The sequence below is a fragment of the Saccopteryx bilineata genome, chromosome 3 (assembly GCF_036850765.1).
Source record: "Saccopteryx bilineata isolate mSacBil1 chromosome 3, mSacBil1_pri_phased_curated, whole genome shotgun sequence".
NCBI lineage: Eukaryota > Metazoa > Chordata > Mammalia > Chiroptera > Emballonuridae > Saccopteryx > Saccopteryx bilineata.
The window spans coordinates 3,096,921-3,109,193 of record NC_089492.1 but is presented as its reverse complement, the minus strand read 5'-3'; the positions used below and the strand labels follow the sequence as shown (position 1 = coordinate 3,109,193).

The window sequence follows — 12,273 nt, the reverse complement described above, 5'->3', positions numbered from 1 at the left end:
TGCTGGTTAGGAAACTGAGCGTCAGAACTGAGAAATGTCTAAGGAAGGGGACACACAAGCTGCCATCTCTGTAACAACGAAGGCAGAACCCATGACACTGTATTTCCCCATGTATAAGATGCACTTTTCCCAAAACATTTGGGGTCTAAAAACTGGGTGCGTCTTATACAGCGGTTGTAGATTTTTTTACTTGCATTTCCCACTTTTCCGCACTTGTTTTTACGCTCAGGTTGAAGACAGTGATCTGTCATCAGACTCAGATGAGGGATGGGAGTTCTGACAGTGATGAGGAGTTGTATGGATTTTATGATGAATAAAACTTGAGTTCAATAACTTTATGTAATATCTTTTTTTCAAATTTCGGACCCTAAAATTAAGATGTGTCTTATACATGGGAGCATCTTATATATGGGGAAATACGGTAATCACCACAGCACACAGCCAGGGCCACTGCTTACTGACCCTTTGGCAGCGCCAGGGACCATGTTACGTGCTGCACGTGTGTTCCAACGACCAGAATTACAGAGCACCCCCCACTCCCCATTATGAGGAAACAGACTGCCACAGAAGCACAGAACGTGTCCCAGTCATCCAGCCAGGAAGGGCACAGCCAGGACCCAAACCCCAGCGTGTCTGCCCGGAGGCCGTCCTCTGAACCCTAACAACGCAGCTGGGAGCTGAGGACAGCTGGGTCCCCGCGACTCCCCCCCAGCCGGCCCCCCGCCACGCAGTCCCAGCCGCACCGGCCCCTCTCTGCCCCCGTCCACCTCCGCCCAGAAGCGCAGTGTGACTCGGCATGCAAACGAAGGAGTGGAGAAACGGAGTCCTCTTTGCTCTTCATTGCTCTAATTTTTTATAAAGGATTATAAAAAAAAAAAACAGCATAAGCCATTCAGACGCAAAGCAGCCTGAAAAAGGTAAAAAGTCAGGAAGCTCAGCCGGGTGGGTGAGGTGCTGTAGGTCAGGCGGCACTTGGGCCGGCTTATTACCGAAAACTAACGGGCAGCGGGTTTCCCCTCGTCCCTCATCCCTCGTCCCTCGTCCCTGGTCCCTGGGAACAAAGGAGCAGTGAGCTCCCCACACCCGCCTCCCAGGAGCGCCTCACCGTCCCGTCTTCCCCTGGGGGGCAGGGCTCTCGCTGACCCACTGTGGGGCCTCCGGGGCTGACTGGCTACGGTTTTAATGCGAACACATCCTTGTTCACTGTTAAACTGCACCCTTCCACCCTGGCCGGTTGGCTCAGCGGTAGAGCGTCGGCCTAGCATACGGAGGACCTGGGTTGATTCCCGGCCAGGGCACAGAGGAGAAGCACCCATTTGCTTCTCCACCCCTCCGCCGCCGCGCTTTCCTCTCTGTCTCTCTCTTCCCCTCCCGCAGCCAAGGCTCCACTGGAGCAAAGATGGCCTGGGCGCTGGGGATGGCTCTGTGGCCTCTGCCCCAGGCGCTAGAGTGGCTCTGGTCGCAACATGGTGACGCCCAGGATGGGCAGAGCATCGCCCCCTGGTGGGCAGAGCGTTGCCCCCTGGTGGGTGTGCCGGGTGGATCCCAGTCGGGCGCATGCGGGAGTCTGTCTGTCTCTCCGTTTCCAGCTTCAGAAAAATAAAAAAATAAAAATAAAAAAATCCCTAAAAAAAAAAAAAAACTACACCCTTCCAGGAAAAACAAGAACAAGGACGACGCTGAGCCGTGTCCAAACTGCTCGGGGAGGGGACCAGCTCTGGCGGCTGAGACCCAGGCGCCGGCCTCACTCAGGCGGCGTTCGCCCAGAGTCGCCTCACCGGGCCCGGCGTCCTGGTCTCTGCGGCCGCAGAGCGGAACTGGGAAATGGGAAACCACGCCAGCTCTGGTGGCTCCCCTCACCTGCCACGGGCCGGGCACTGAGCCAGGGGCGCCAGAGGCATCACCCCTTGCTCTCGAATGGCCGCAGGTCGGGACAGCACGATGCCTCGCACGGTCAGACGCCTGCTCAGGACAGTGACACAGCTGACCGTGAGCAGAGCCTGTCAGCTGCCAAACCCACGTCCCCATCTCACTGGCTGACAGGAGGCTGCGCTGCACCCTGGCAGAGGTGACGCCACGGGAACGGGGGGGTCAAAACCACATAGCAGCCGAGTGCGGCGGGCGGCTTCTGCGAGACACCAGCCACGGCATGGCGAGGGGAGAGGGGACGCTGCACCGACCTGCGCCCCACAGGGCAGGGCCGCAGCCAATGCGCAGAGCCCTGGGCACGGAGCAGACGTCTCCCACGCACACGGCACACTCAGGAGGATCTCAAACCGCTCTGCTCACTCTTGTATTCAGTTCCGTGACCTAAGGGTGACACATTCAAACAACAGGCAAACCGGCCCACGGGAGCCGCTGACTCACCCCCGGGTACCCCATCGCCACAGTGTTTCTATCTGAGCCCGACAGGCACACACGGCGCCCAGAGACTGCGCCATGGCTGCTGCAGGTGGGGAGCGCCGTCCTCAGGGCTGACATGCTTTGATGCCTCACAGCCGGCCCCGCTGTTCCTATGACTGTCCTTCAACACTGTGGTACCCCACAGGACATTGGGGGGCCTTTCCAAACGCTACACAATGATACACCGTCAGGATTGGCAAGATTAGTACATGTCACTCGCTTATCTCCCTGTGGGGTGTGGTTTCAGGAAGAATAGCCACTGTTTTTTTGTTTTTTGGTTTTTTTTGTTTGTTTTTTTGTTTTTTTGTATTTTTCTGAAGCTGGAAACGGGGAGAGACAGTCAGACAGACTCCCGCATGCGCCCAACCAGGATCCACCTGGCACGCCCACCAGGGGTGACGCTCTGCCCACCAGGGGGTGATGCTCTGCCGCGACCAGAGCCATTCTAGCGCCTGGGGCAGAGGCCAAGGAGCCATCCTCAGAGCCCGGGCCATGTTTGCTCCAATGGAGCCTCGGCTGCGGGAGGGGAAGAGAGAGACAGAGAGGAAGGAGGGGGGGGTGGAGAAGCAAATGGGCGCTTCTCCTATGTGCCCTGGCTGGGAATCGAACCCGGGTCCCCTGCACGCCAGGCCAACGCTCTACCGCTGAGCCAACCGGCCAGGGCGCCACTGTTTTAATGCTAGAGGTTAGTGGCTTGCCATCAAGTGGAGCTGGCCACTTTCCAGGGACAGCGTGCAGAAAGTGTTCCCACCTGCAGCCTGGGAGGGCTCGCTCCTCACTGCAGACACTGCACTGCAACGCTCACAGGGAAAGGATGCCGCCGGTCTCATCTCAGACACCTACGGGTTTTTAATCATACCAACACACAGTCATCGCTTCTGTCCAGAAATGAAGCTAGAAGATGAAGAAATGAAGGATGTACATGTGCACCCACATGTGTGTGCAGGCAGGCTTGTGTCTGTGCCCACTCACGGGCTCACACACAGCTTAGAAGATCTGTTCAAAAGCAAGTAGTGGTTCTGGCCGGTGGCTCCATGGATAGAGCATCAGCCAGTCATATGGACATCCCGGTTCAGTTCCAGGTCAGGGCACACAGGACAAGTGACCATCAGTTTCTCTCCCCCTCTCTATCTCCCTTCACTCCCTCTTCCCCTCCTGCAGCCAGCGGCTCAATTGGTTCAAGCTTGGCCCTGGGCTCCAAGAATAACTCCAATGTAAGCGCAACAACCTCAGGTGCTAAAAATAGCTGATTACTTGAGCACTGAACCCAGACAGGGCTGCCAGGTGGATCCCGGTTGGGGCGCATGCGGGAGTCTGCCTCACTATCTCTGTTCCTCTCACCTTGAAACAAAAAAGAAGTACAATAAACTCTTCTTCACTGGGGCTCATTACCATGAAAGTCATAACCTTTTAAGTAAAGGCGGAAGTGGCATCTCTAACCACCCACATAGACCTGCTGACAAATGGATTGTACTTAAAACAGCTGCGCGGCATCGGCGGGCCATCCCTGTCTGATGGGTGGGCCAGAAATGCTCATCCCATACCAGGTGCTGTGGTCAGGGGGACACACTCGCCCCAGAGAGCCCCAGCGACAATTCAGACACCGAGGAGGCCCACAGAGGTCTGTCTGACCGTCACTGATGCTTACCAGACACTGGAAACGCAGAACGATCTAAAATGAGTTTCTAAGAGCAGGAATTAAAACAAGACAGGAAAGCACGGGGGATTGGCAGGAAAACACAAAACGAGAAGCTTGTCTTTATCTGAAGAAGGGGGGGTTTGTTCAGAGGGACGAACAGGGACGTCCCTCTGACAGGACCCTGGCTGCCTCCAGGCATCAGGCACGGCAGAGGGAGGAGGGTGGGGCCGCAGGCACGCCCTGGCACGGCCCAGGCCCCCACGCGCATCAGGCACGGCAGAGGGAGGAGGGTGGGCACGCAGGCACGCCCTGGCACGGCCCAGGCCCCCATGCGCATCAGGCACAGCAGAGGGAGGAGGGTGGGCATGCAGGCACGCCCTGGCACGGCCCAGGCCCCCACGCGCATCAGGCACGGCAGAGGGAGGAGGGTGAGCACGCAGGCACGCCCTGGCACGGCCCAGGCCCCCACGCGCATCAGGCACGGCAGAGGGAGGAGGGTGGGCACGCAGGCAGGCCCTGGCACGGCCCAGGCCCCCACGCGCAGAGGACTGCCTGCAGAGGGACGCACCTCGAACACGCAGTCTTCTCACGGCACCCACGGGCCGGCCACATGTGCACCCAGAACGGACCCGAGCTTCCTGGGCTCTGCGCCACCATGTCAGCCTCAGGACAACCCCACACCGGGGACGATGCTGTACGCATCAAGCACCTGCTATGCGACAAGCTCTGTTCTCAGTTCCCAGGCCCTGGGCACGCAGCAGTGACATGAACAGGCCGCCGCCGCCACCCCGAAAGAGACCACTTAGTGGTGTTGTGATTACTTCATTAGAAAAACCACCTGAAGTGCCGTCCACCTGGTGCCAAGAAGGTGTTACTGCCATTATCACTGCTGAGATAGATGCTAAACAGCTCTAACAGCAGCCCAAAGAAAAGCAGGTGGAACCCAGCGAAGCGAGCTCTTAACTCCACGTGGAGAAGTTTCACGGAGGGGACACTGGAGGGGCCCTTACAGAAGCCAACATGGTGGCTTAAATAACAGTGACGCTGAAAGAGGAACAGGCGTTTTTTATCGCCCACGACGCGCCCTCACAAGGTCTCTCTGCCCTCCCCCGTGGGAACACGCAACCCTCGCTCGCCATCTCAGCTTCCGACTTTCCCGTGTTCTCAAATCCGTCATTAGGTCGTGTACTGGTGCTGACAGCTTTGGGATGCCCCACGATCTAAGTGACAGGAGGTACTATTCCTTTTGTGTGTTCTGAAAGCAGACGGTTTCCTTCCATTAACTTAATTCCACACGTGATGCAGCACAGCTTGGGATGAGAATTACACAGAGTGACAGCTCTGATTTTTCACTTGCGGATGTGCTGCTTTGAAGACAGCTGTGCTGTGCTCTACGCAATGAGTTTGGGGCTCTCCGTCTCACGGTCAAGGGGACCCCAGAGCTGCGGCAGGGAGCTCCCTGTGAACCTGCAAGCGCATGCTTTATTTCCCCCCAAAATCGGTGAGAGGAATATGCAAATACAAGACGCCCGAGCTTCTCCCCGGCAGGACACGCTCAGAGGAGCCCTTCCCCTCTCACACAATCCAAATGCCTTAGTCCACGGCATGATTTCTGCAAAATAAAATCCTCCCACACTCACCCCTGGACCCTCCCTCCAAGTGGAACTAACCAGACAGCCTGTGGCTCTGCCTCTTCAACGCTTCCTCTCCGGGTTTTCCCGGGATGGTGTGTCATTAGCAGGAGAAGGGAGCCCCCACCCCCCGCCAGGGAGGTGTGCACAGGACCTCCCTTCCTGGGCGCGTAACCAGGCCCAGCAAGCTCCCCTTGCCTGTCTGGCCTCCCTCACACTGGCCTCCCTCACACTGCCATCAAGGCGTGAAACCCCTCTGGTCCTGCTGGTTCTCTCTGTCTGGTCGCACTGGCTGGCCCAGCATCTCTAACTGTATCAGGTGAACTGATTTCCCTTCACACCTCTCTCTCCTACAGGCAGGCCCCCTGGGCAGTGCCGCTCACTAACACCACTGTGCCAGGCATCTGCCATACTCCCCCACGCGGGATTCTTGAAACAACTCTACATGGTGAGCCCCACGTCCCCTTATCTCCCCGGGGGAAACGGAGGCTCAGAAAGGACAAACAGCCAGTGAACGACGAGGCCAAATGTCCACCCCGGCCTCCTGACCACAGCAGCCTGTGTTTCTGAACCAGGAAGCAGAGCGCCTGCCCCCAGGACAGGGGCACAGGCTCTAAGCGCATGGCCCACTGAGCAGCACGGCGGGCAGACTGGGGACGGGCCCCAGGCGGGGACGCTTCTAAGCCGGCCAGTGTCCCCCGCACGCATGCGGTCTGCGATGCGGAGACCCCAGGCGACAAGGACACAGTCTGGCTCCACTGTCTTCCCATGTGCATTCCTCACGCATGATTAGAATGCCAACGTTACACCGAAAAGTGGGGGAAACTGAGCGTCCCTGAACACGTTATCTGAAGTGTTTCTTCTGCAGATGAAGAAGATGAACATGGCCGAGGTCTATCCTGCTTAACATACCGACCTTTGGTGGTGAGGAGCTTCGAAGTGACTTCCAGCTTCTCCAAGGGCTCCATGCCAATATTTTCCAACTTGATGACGAGTTGCTGGGTTTCTCCATTGTAGAGCTGGACCGCCACGTTCGTAGAAACCTCGTCGCCGGAGGAAGGCTGCAGTGAGTGTGCAGATCTAAGACAACAGCAGTGGTAACAACACGTTTTAAAAAGAAAGCAAACCAGTGGCATTTTAGAATTACTCACATCGCCACCCTTACCCATTTCAGAAACAGGTACGAGGGAATTCAGGGCCAGCTACCAGGGACAGAAGGGTGAGTCGCCACGTGTTGCGTGCTCTCTACATGCAGACGCATCCCGGGTCCCTGGCGTGTTATAAACATGGTCACCCTCACTCGGCCTTGATTTCTAATGTGAGTAGGAAGCATTAAATTACACAATCATTGGATTATGGTGAAGGCAACAATGAAACAATTAATTCACATGAACCATGACCGTGTTACTCTCTCTCAAAGAAAGAAACATCTCCCGCTCAGAACTGCCCTGGGAAAATCCACAGGTTTAAGAAGAAAACGTAAGTGAACCGTTCCGACTGACAGCACGAGATCGGGAACGAAGAGAGTGGGATGTACGTGTAACACCCTCCACGTCACCGGGCAGAACGAGGAGGCACACCTGCCCACACCCACCATGACCCGGGCCACCGGCGGGGCCCTGGGGCTGGACGGGGTCCGGGTGGCTGGGTCCTCGAGGTGCCCAGGGGTTAAAGTGTCCGTGCGGCTGGGTCCTGGACTCGGTCAGGTGAGGCCCGAGGCTCCCACACCACAGCCCGCAGTCTGAGCTCTTCCCGAGCTCTCCTACCTCCTAACCCAGAGCACTAATCACCCGGGTTGTCTCCTTTCCAGGCAGCACACCCCCTTCCAGGCAGAGGGGTCACCAGCGAGCACGGGCACGTGGGGACAGAGGCCGGACACCCAAGAGGGGCGTGTGGGGTAGGTTCAGCTAAAGTGTCTGTACCATGCTCTGGAGTACTTTGGCCACAAAAGAGAACGGGGAGGTCACGGGTGGGCGAAAGGGTCACTTTCTCCCGGGACGGGAACCGTTTAGCCTCCTTGGACTGGAAGGATTTCCACAGAAAGCCACGTGGTCTAAATGCATGTGCGCCCACGTCGCGTTCTGAACTCCACCAGAAACGGGCTGTGAGCAGACCAAGCGGGCTGCGGGCCCCGCACGGGCAAGTGCCCAGCTGTCACTGAAAACCAGCTCTCTTAGCTCTGCTCCCGGTACCGCCCGGCACAGGGGACGGCACAGACCCACGCACTGCGTACACATATCACGAGAGCTCCATGTCCCCACCCCGTCAGGGTCAAAGGGCAGAAAAGAACGTCCCTGTCAGTGCTGGTCTCAGGCTTCCGCAGCGCCAGGGGAGGGTGACCGGTGAACAGGTCAGGCTCGCGGCGCCGGCCACGCCTCACCCGGGGCCTCTGGTTCCAGGGTCGCTGGAGGACTTGCTTTGACGTCATCCAGAGAACCCCTCTGCCTCACCCAGGACCACAAACACTTTCTTCTCCATGTTTTATACTCCTGGCTCTCACAATTAGTGCTATGATCTCTTTTGAGTTCATTTTTTTCTACATTTCCTTTTATTTCCCAATCACACGATGCTTCCTGCCAGGCCCTCCCCGTGTTAGAAAGTTCTGCGGCCTGCCCACTTTACCAGGCTGCTCCCTCACCTCTCCACGCTCACGTCACCTCCTGGAAGGGCTCCCCCGCAGCCCTCAGAGTCCTGAAAGCAGGATGGTGAGGGCAGGGCCCCCTGTCGCCCCGCCCACTGTCCCTGCCGGGGCGAGGCCCGGGCACGGCGTCCATCCTGCCGGCTGGCACCTGGTGCAGGGCCCGCTGCGTGGGTGAAGGAGTGTCTAAGACTCTTCAGGAAATACCAAGATACATTACATAAAAACAGCCAAAAGGACACACAGGAACGCATTCCCCAAGAGAGCAAGAACGGAGACAAACCCACTTCCGAGGGCAAGGACGTGAACGTGACGTGACCCGAGGGACTTCCTGAGGTGCTTCGGAAGCCGTCAAAACAAAACACTTCAGCTTACGTGACATCATTGTGCAAAACGTGAAAATCTAAGGATGCTATGCGAAACGAGGTTTAATCCCAACTATTCTAACAGGTGTGGAGGGTGGGCAGAAGTAGGGTTACAATTGCAAGTATTTCTTTGTTATTGTATTATTTATATTATTTGTCTTCTTAGTGTTATTATTTCATATCCTTCTTACAGGTTAATCTCTTAAGTAACAATACAGGTAACTAACCTACTTCTGCCTACCCTTGTATTAAAAGGAGGAAAAGAAATAGAGGAAAGGAAGAGGGGGTGGGGGAGGGGCGGGGAGGCTGTCCCCTGGAAGGAAGGAGGCACCAGCAAGCCTCAGGAGTAACTGAATTCCTGCAGCTCCTGAGATGTAGTCCACTTCCTTTTCATGCTTTCCTGTAATGCTGTTTTTTACAATACCGACGTTTTCTTAAGTTCCTTAAAACCCTCATGGCTGCAGTTCACAAAAACCATTATTTCAGAGGCTGATCTCACACTCGGTTCTGCTCCCGGTGGGACCCCTGCCCCTTCGGTCCAGCGCGCCGTGAGCACAGCACACCGCTATCGGCCGTCCTGCAGGAAGCCGGGCCTAGGCTCTGGTCAGAAAAGCCACGGGCTGAGTCGGGCTCTGGTGCCACTGAACGTGTACACCGACCAGCGCCACCGGGTGTCGCCGGAACGCAGAGCCTGTGCTCGGCGAACGCCTACCTGGGCAGAGACGTGCTGATCTGGAGTCTGGGCAGAGCAGGGATGACCTCGACCGTGGAGCCACTGGTCTTTACCCCCGGGAGGCTGTCCAGCAAGCAGTCACTGAAGACTCCAAAGACGGTGGTGTGGTAACCTGGAAGACCAGGAAAGGCTCTGCACCGCCGGGAATGGCTCCGTGCCGGCCCGAAGGCAGCCCCCAGTAGCAAGAAGAGTGCGGGGTCCCTCCCTGAACACCCGAGTGCTGATTCACGCCCGTCACGGGCCAGTCTCACCCGCAGGCCCCACTCTCGACCCCGAAGACCCTCGGTTTCCCCTGCGGAGAGGGGAAGTTGATGGGCTCCGGCCTTCCTGCCGCACAGGCGCCCTGCGTCCAGGCGGGGTGTGCAGGTGAGCATCTCTGTGACCTGGGACTCGGCCACCGAGCGTCTCCGTGACCTGGGACTCGGCCACCGAGCGTCTCCGTGACCTGGGACTCGGCCACCGAGCGTCTCCGTGACCTGGGACTCGGCCACCGAGCGTCTCCGTGACCTGGGACTCGGCCACCGAGCGTCTCCGTGACCTGGGACTCGGCACAGCATACTGATTCCATCCCACCTTTTCCCTGATGGGCTCTCCAAGTTCATTTATCCCCAAAGTGGGCGTGAGAGCCTGTGCTCTGTTCCAGGACAGTGTGACTTAGGTATTTGAAAAAGGTCTCAAAAGCTTCTGCTGAGATAAAAATAAGAAAGCCCACTACTGTTACCACTGCGACACGGAGCAGCGAGTCCGCTGGATGTGGGCGAGAACTAGAACTTAAGATCAGCAAATTTTCCAGGCCAAAAAACCCACAAAAAACAAAGAAAAACTCCATGGGTTAGATAAGCACTTGAAATTGGTCCTGCAAAGTTTCAAAAGGGCTGTTGAAGTTCTGAGAGAAGTGGTCCAAACTGCACACGCCGGCCCTGGCCAGTTGGCTCAGTGGTAGAGCGTCAGCCTGGGGTGTGGGAGTCCCGGGTTCAATTCCTGGCCAGGGCACACAGGAGAAGCGCCCATCTGATTCTCCACCCCTCCCCCCCTCCTTCCTCTCTGTCTCTCTCTTCCCCTCCTGCAGCCAAGGCTCCATTGGAGCAAAGTTTGCCCAGGCGCTGAGAATGGCTCCATGGCCTCCGCCTCAGGCGCTAGAGTGGCTCTGGTTGCAATGGAGCGACGTCCCAGATGGGCAGAGCATCGCCCCCTGGTGGGCATGCCGGGTGGATCCTGGTCGGGTGCATGCAGGAGTCTGACTGCCTCCCCATTTCCAACTTCAGAAAAATACAAAAAAAAAAAAAGAAGAAGAAAAAAAAAAACTGCACACACCGAGTGACAAAGGGAAACAATACCCCAGGCTGGGACACGAATGCTAGGCGGCCGTGACAGGCCTCGGGGGGGCGGGGCAGTGGGCCAGCCAGCCCACCTGGCCTGCACCAAAAGGAAGCTCCCCTTACCGTTCACGGTGATCGTTCCCGTCGTCTGGGGGACCCCAACGAGCGTCACGGGGTACAGGCCAGATTCGGCCGGAAGGGACAGTGCCGCGGGGAGAGACTCGAACTCCACGCCACTCGTGAGGAGGCCCTAGAACAAGGAACAGGCAGCATGAATATGCAAGGGCAGGCCCACAGCCTCCTGGTCACTTCCAAGTGAGCCACGCAAGGTACAGCCACCAGCAGGCAAGCTGCCGGAGTGAAACAGCTGTTGTTAAAACCCCGAGGACAGTGGCAACAGGCTGAAAGCCTGACACAACTCACCCGCCCTGACACAGAAAGCACAGGGGCGCGGGAACAAGGCCATACTGACTGACGCTGGCCCCGATGTTTATTTTTATCCTGTTTGTTTGGTTTTGTTGTTTTACCAAATGGGAATGTAAACAAAAAAAGAAAAAACATGAAGTGTGAAAATATGTCAATTAATCTCCGTCTGGTGCATCTACGGACAGATCACCAAGTCATCTCGGCTAGTACCAGGCAGCACTCCTGACCGGGAACGAGACTCTCCCTGGCCTTGAGGAGCTGCCCCAAGACTGGGGACAGCACGGGACGTCAGCTCGGGACTTGTCCACGCTGTCACAAACATACCACCCAATGCAATAAGACAAGAAAAAGGAAGAAAAAGCATAGAGGCACTTATTCACAAAGAAACAAGACCGTGACCACAGAAAACCCTACAGGACCTACAGTAAAACTGAAACTAACAAGCACACCTAGCAAAGTGGCAAGGCTGGCGATAAAAAAAATAAATAAATAAGTTAAAAAGCTAAGGTATGTCTGCAAGATTCCAGCAAAAACGTGTTGATGTGGTGAGCTCAGGCTCTCACACTGGCAGGAAGGTCACAGGTATGGAATGGAGGGAGGCAAGGAGGAGCTGGAGGCCCCGCCCAGTGGCGCAGGGCACAGAGTCTCGCTTCGGAGCACCAAGGTCACCAGCTCGGGCCCCAGGGCGCCATTTCAGGCCCTGGTCAGGGCACATAGGAGAAATAATCAATGGGTGCACAAGTACATGGAACAATGAACTGATTGTTAAAAAAATAATAAAATAAAATAAACCACAGAGATGGATTGGAACTGGAGGCACCACTGTGAAGGCAGGATTTATGGGATCTGTGTTTGTTCTGCACACACAGGCCTAAGTCTGTATGCAGATGCATGCGTGTAGGTACATACGGACATGCGTGTCTATGTGTACATGCGTGCACAATTTTCCTAAGGCAGAATGCACCCAAAGGGACATTCTAGCAGTAATGAGCACACCTGTGCCCAGACTTTTTTTTTTACAGAGAGGAGGCAGGGGAGAAATAGAGAGAGAGACATTGATTTGTTGTTCCACCCAGCTGTGCATTCTCTGGTTGATTGCTGTACCTACATGTCCCGACC

The 12,273-nt window shown here is 56.4% G+C and overlaps 1 protein-coding gene across 4 annotated transcripts in view; it reads right to left on the bottom strand.

The window, feature by feature from the left end:
• The window catches only part of TRAPPC9 (trafficking protein particle complex subunit 9), a 355,177-nt gene that overhangs the window by 255,129 nt on the left and 87,775 nt on the right, over window positions 1-12,273 (bottom strand). For all 4 annotated transcript variants that reach the window (XM_066265607.1, XM_066265609.1, XM_066265608.1 and 1 more), the window contains 3 exons: window positions 10,852-10,978; window positions 9,389-9,521; window positions 6,590-6,753 (listed from right to left, as the gene is read on the bottom strand). In XM_066265607.1, the coding sequence (XP_066121704.1) occupies window positions 6,590-6,753; window positions 9,389-9,521; window positions 10,852-10,978 (424 nt within the window). The remainder of the gene's footprint in view (window positions 1-6,589; window positions 6,754-9,388; window positions 9,522-10,851; window positions 10,979-12,273) is intronic.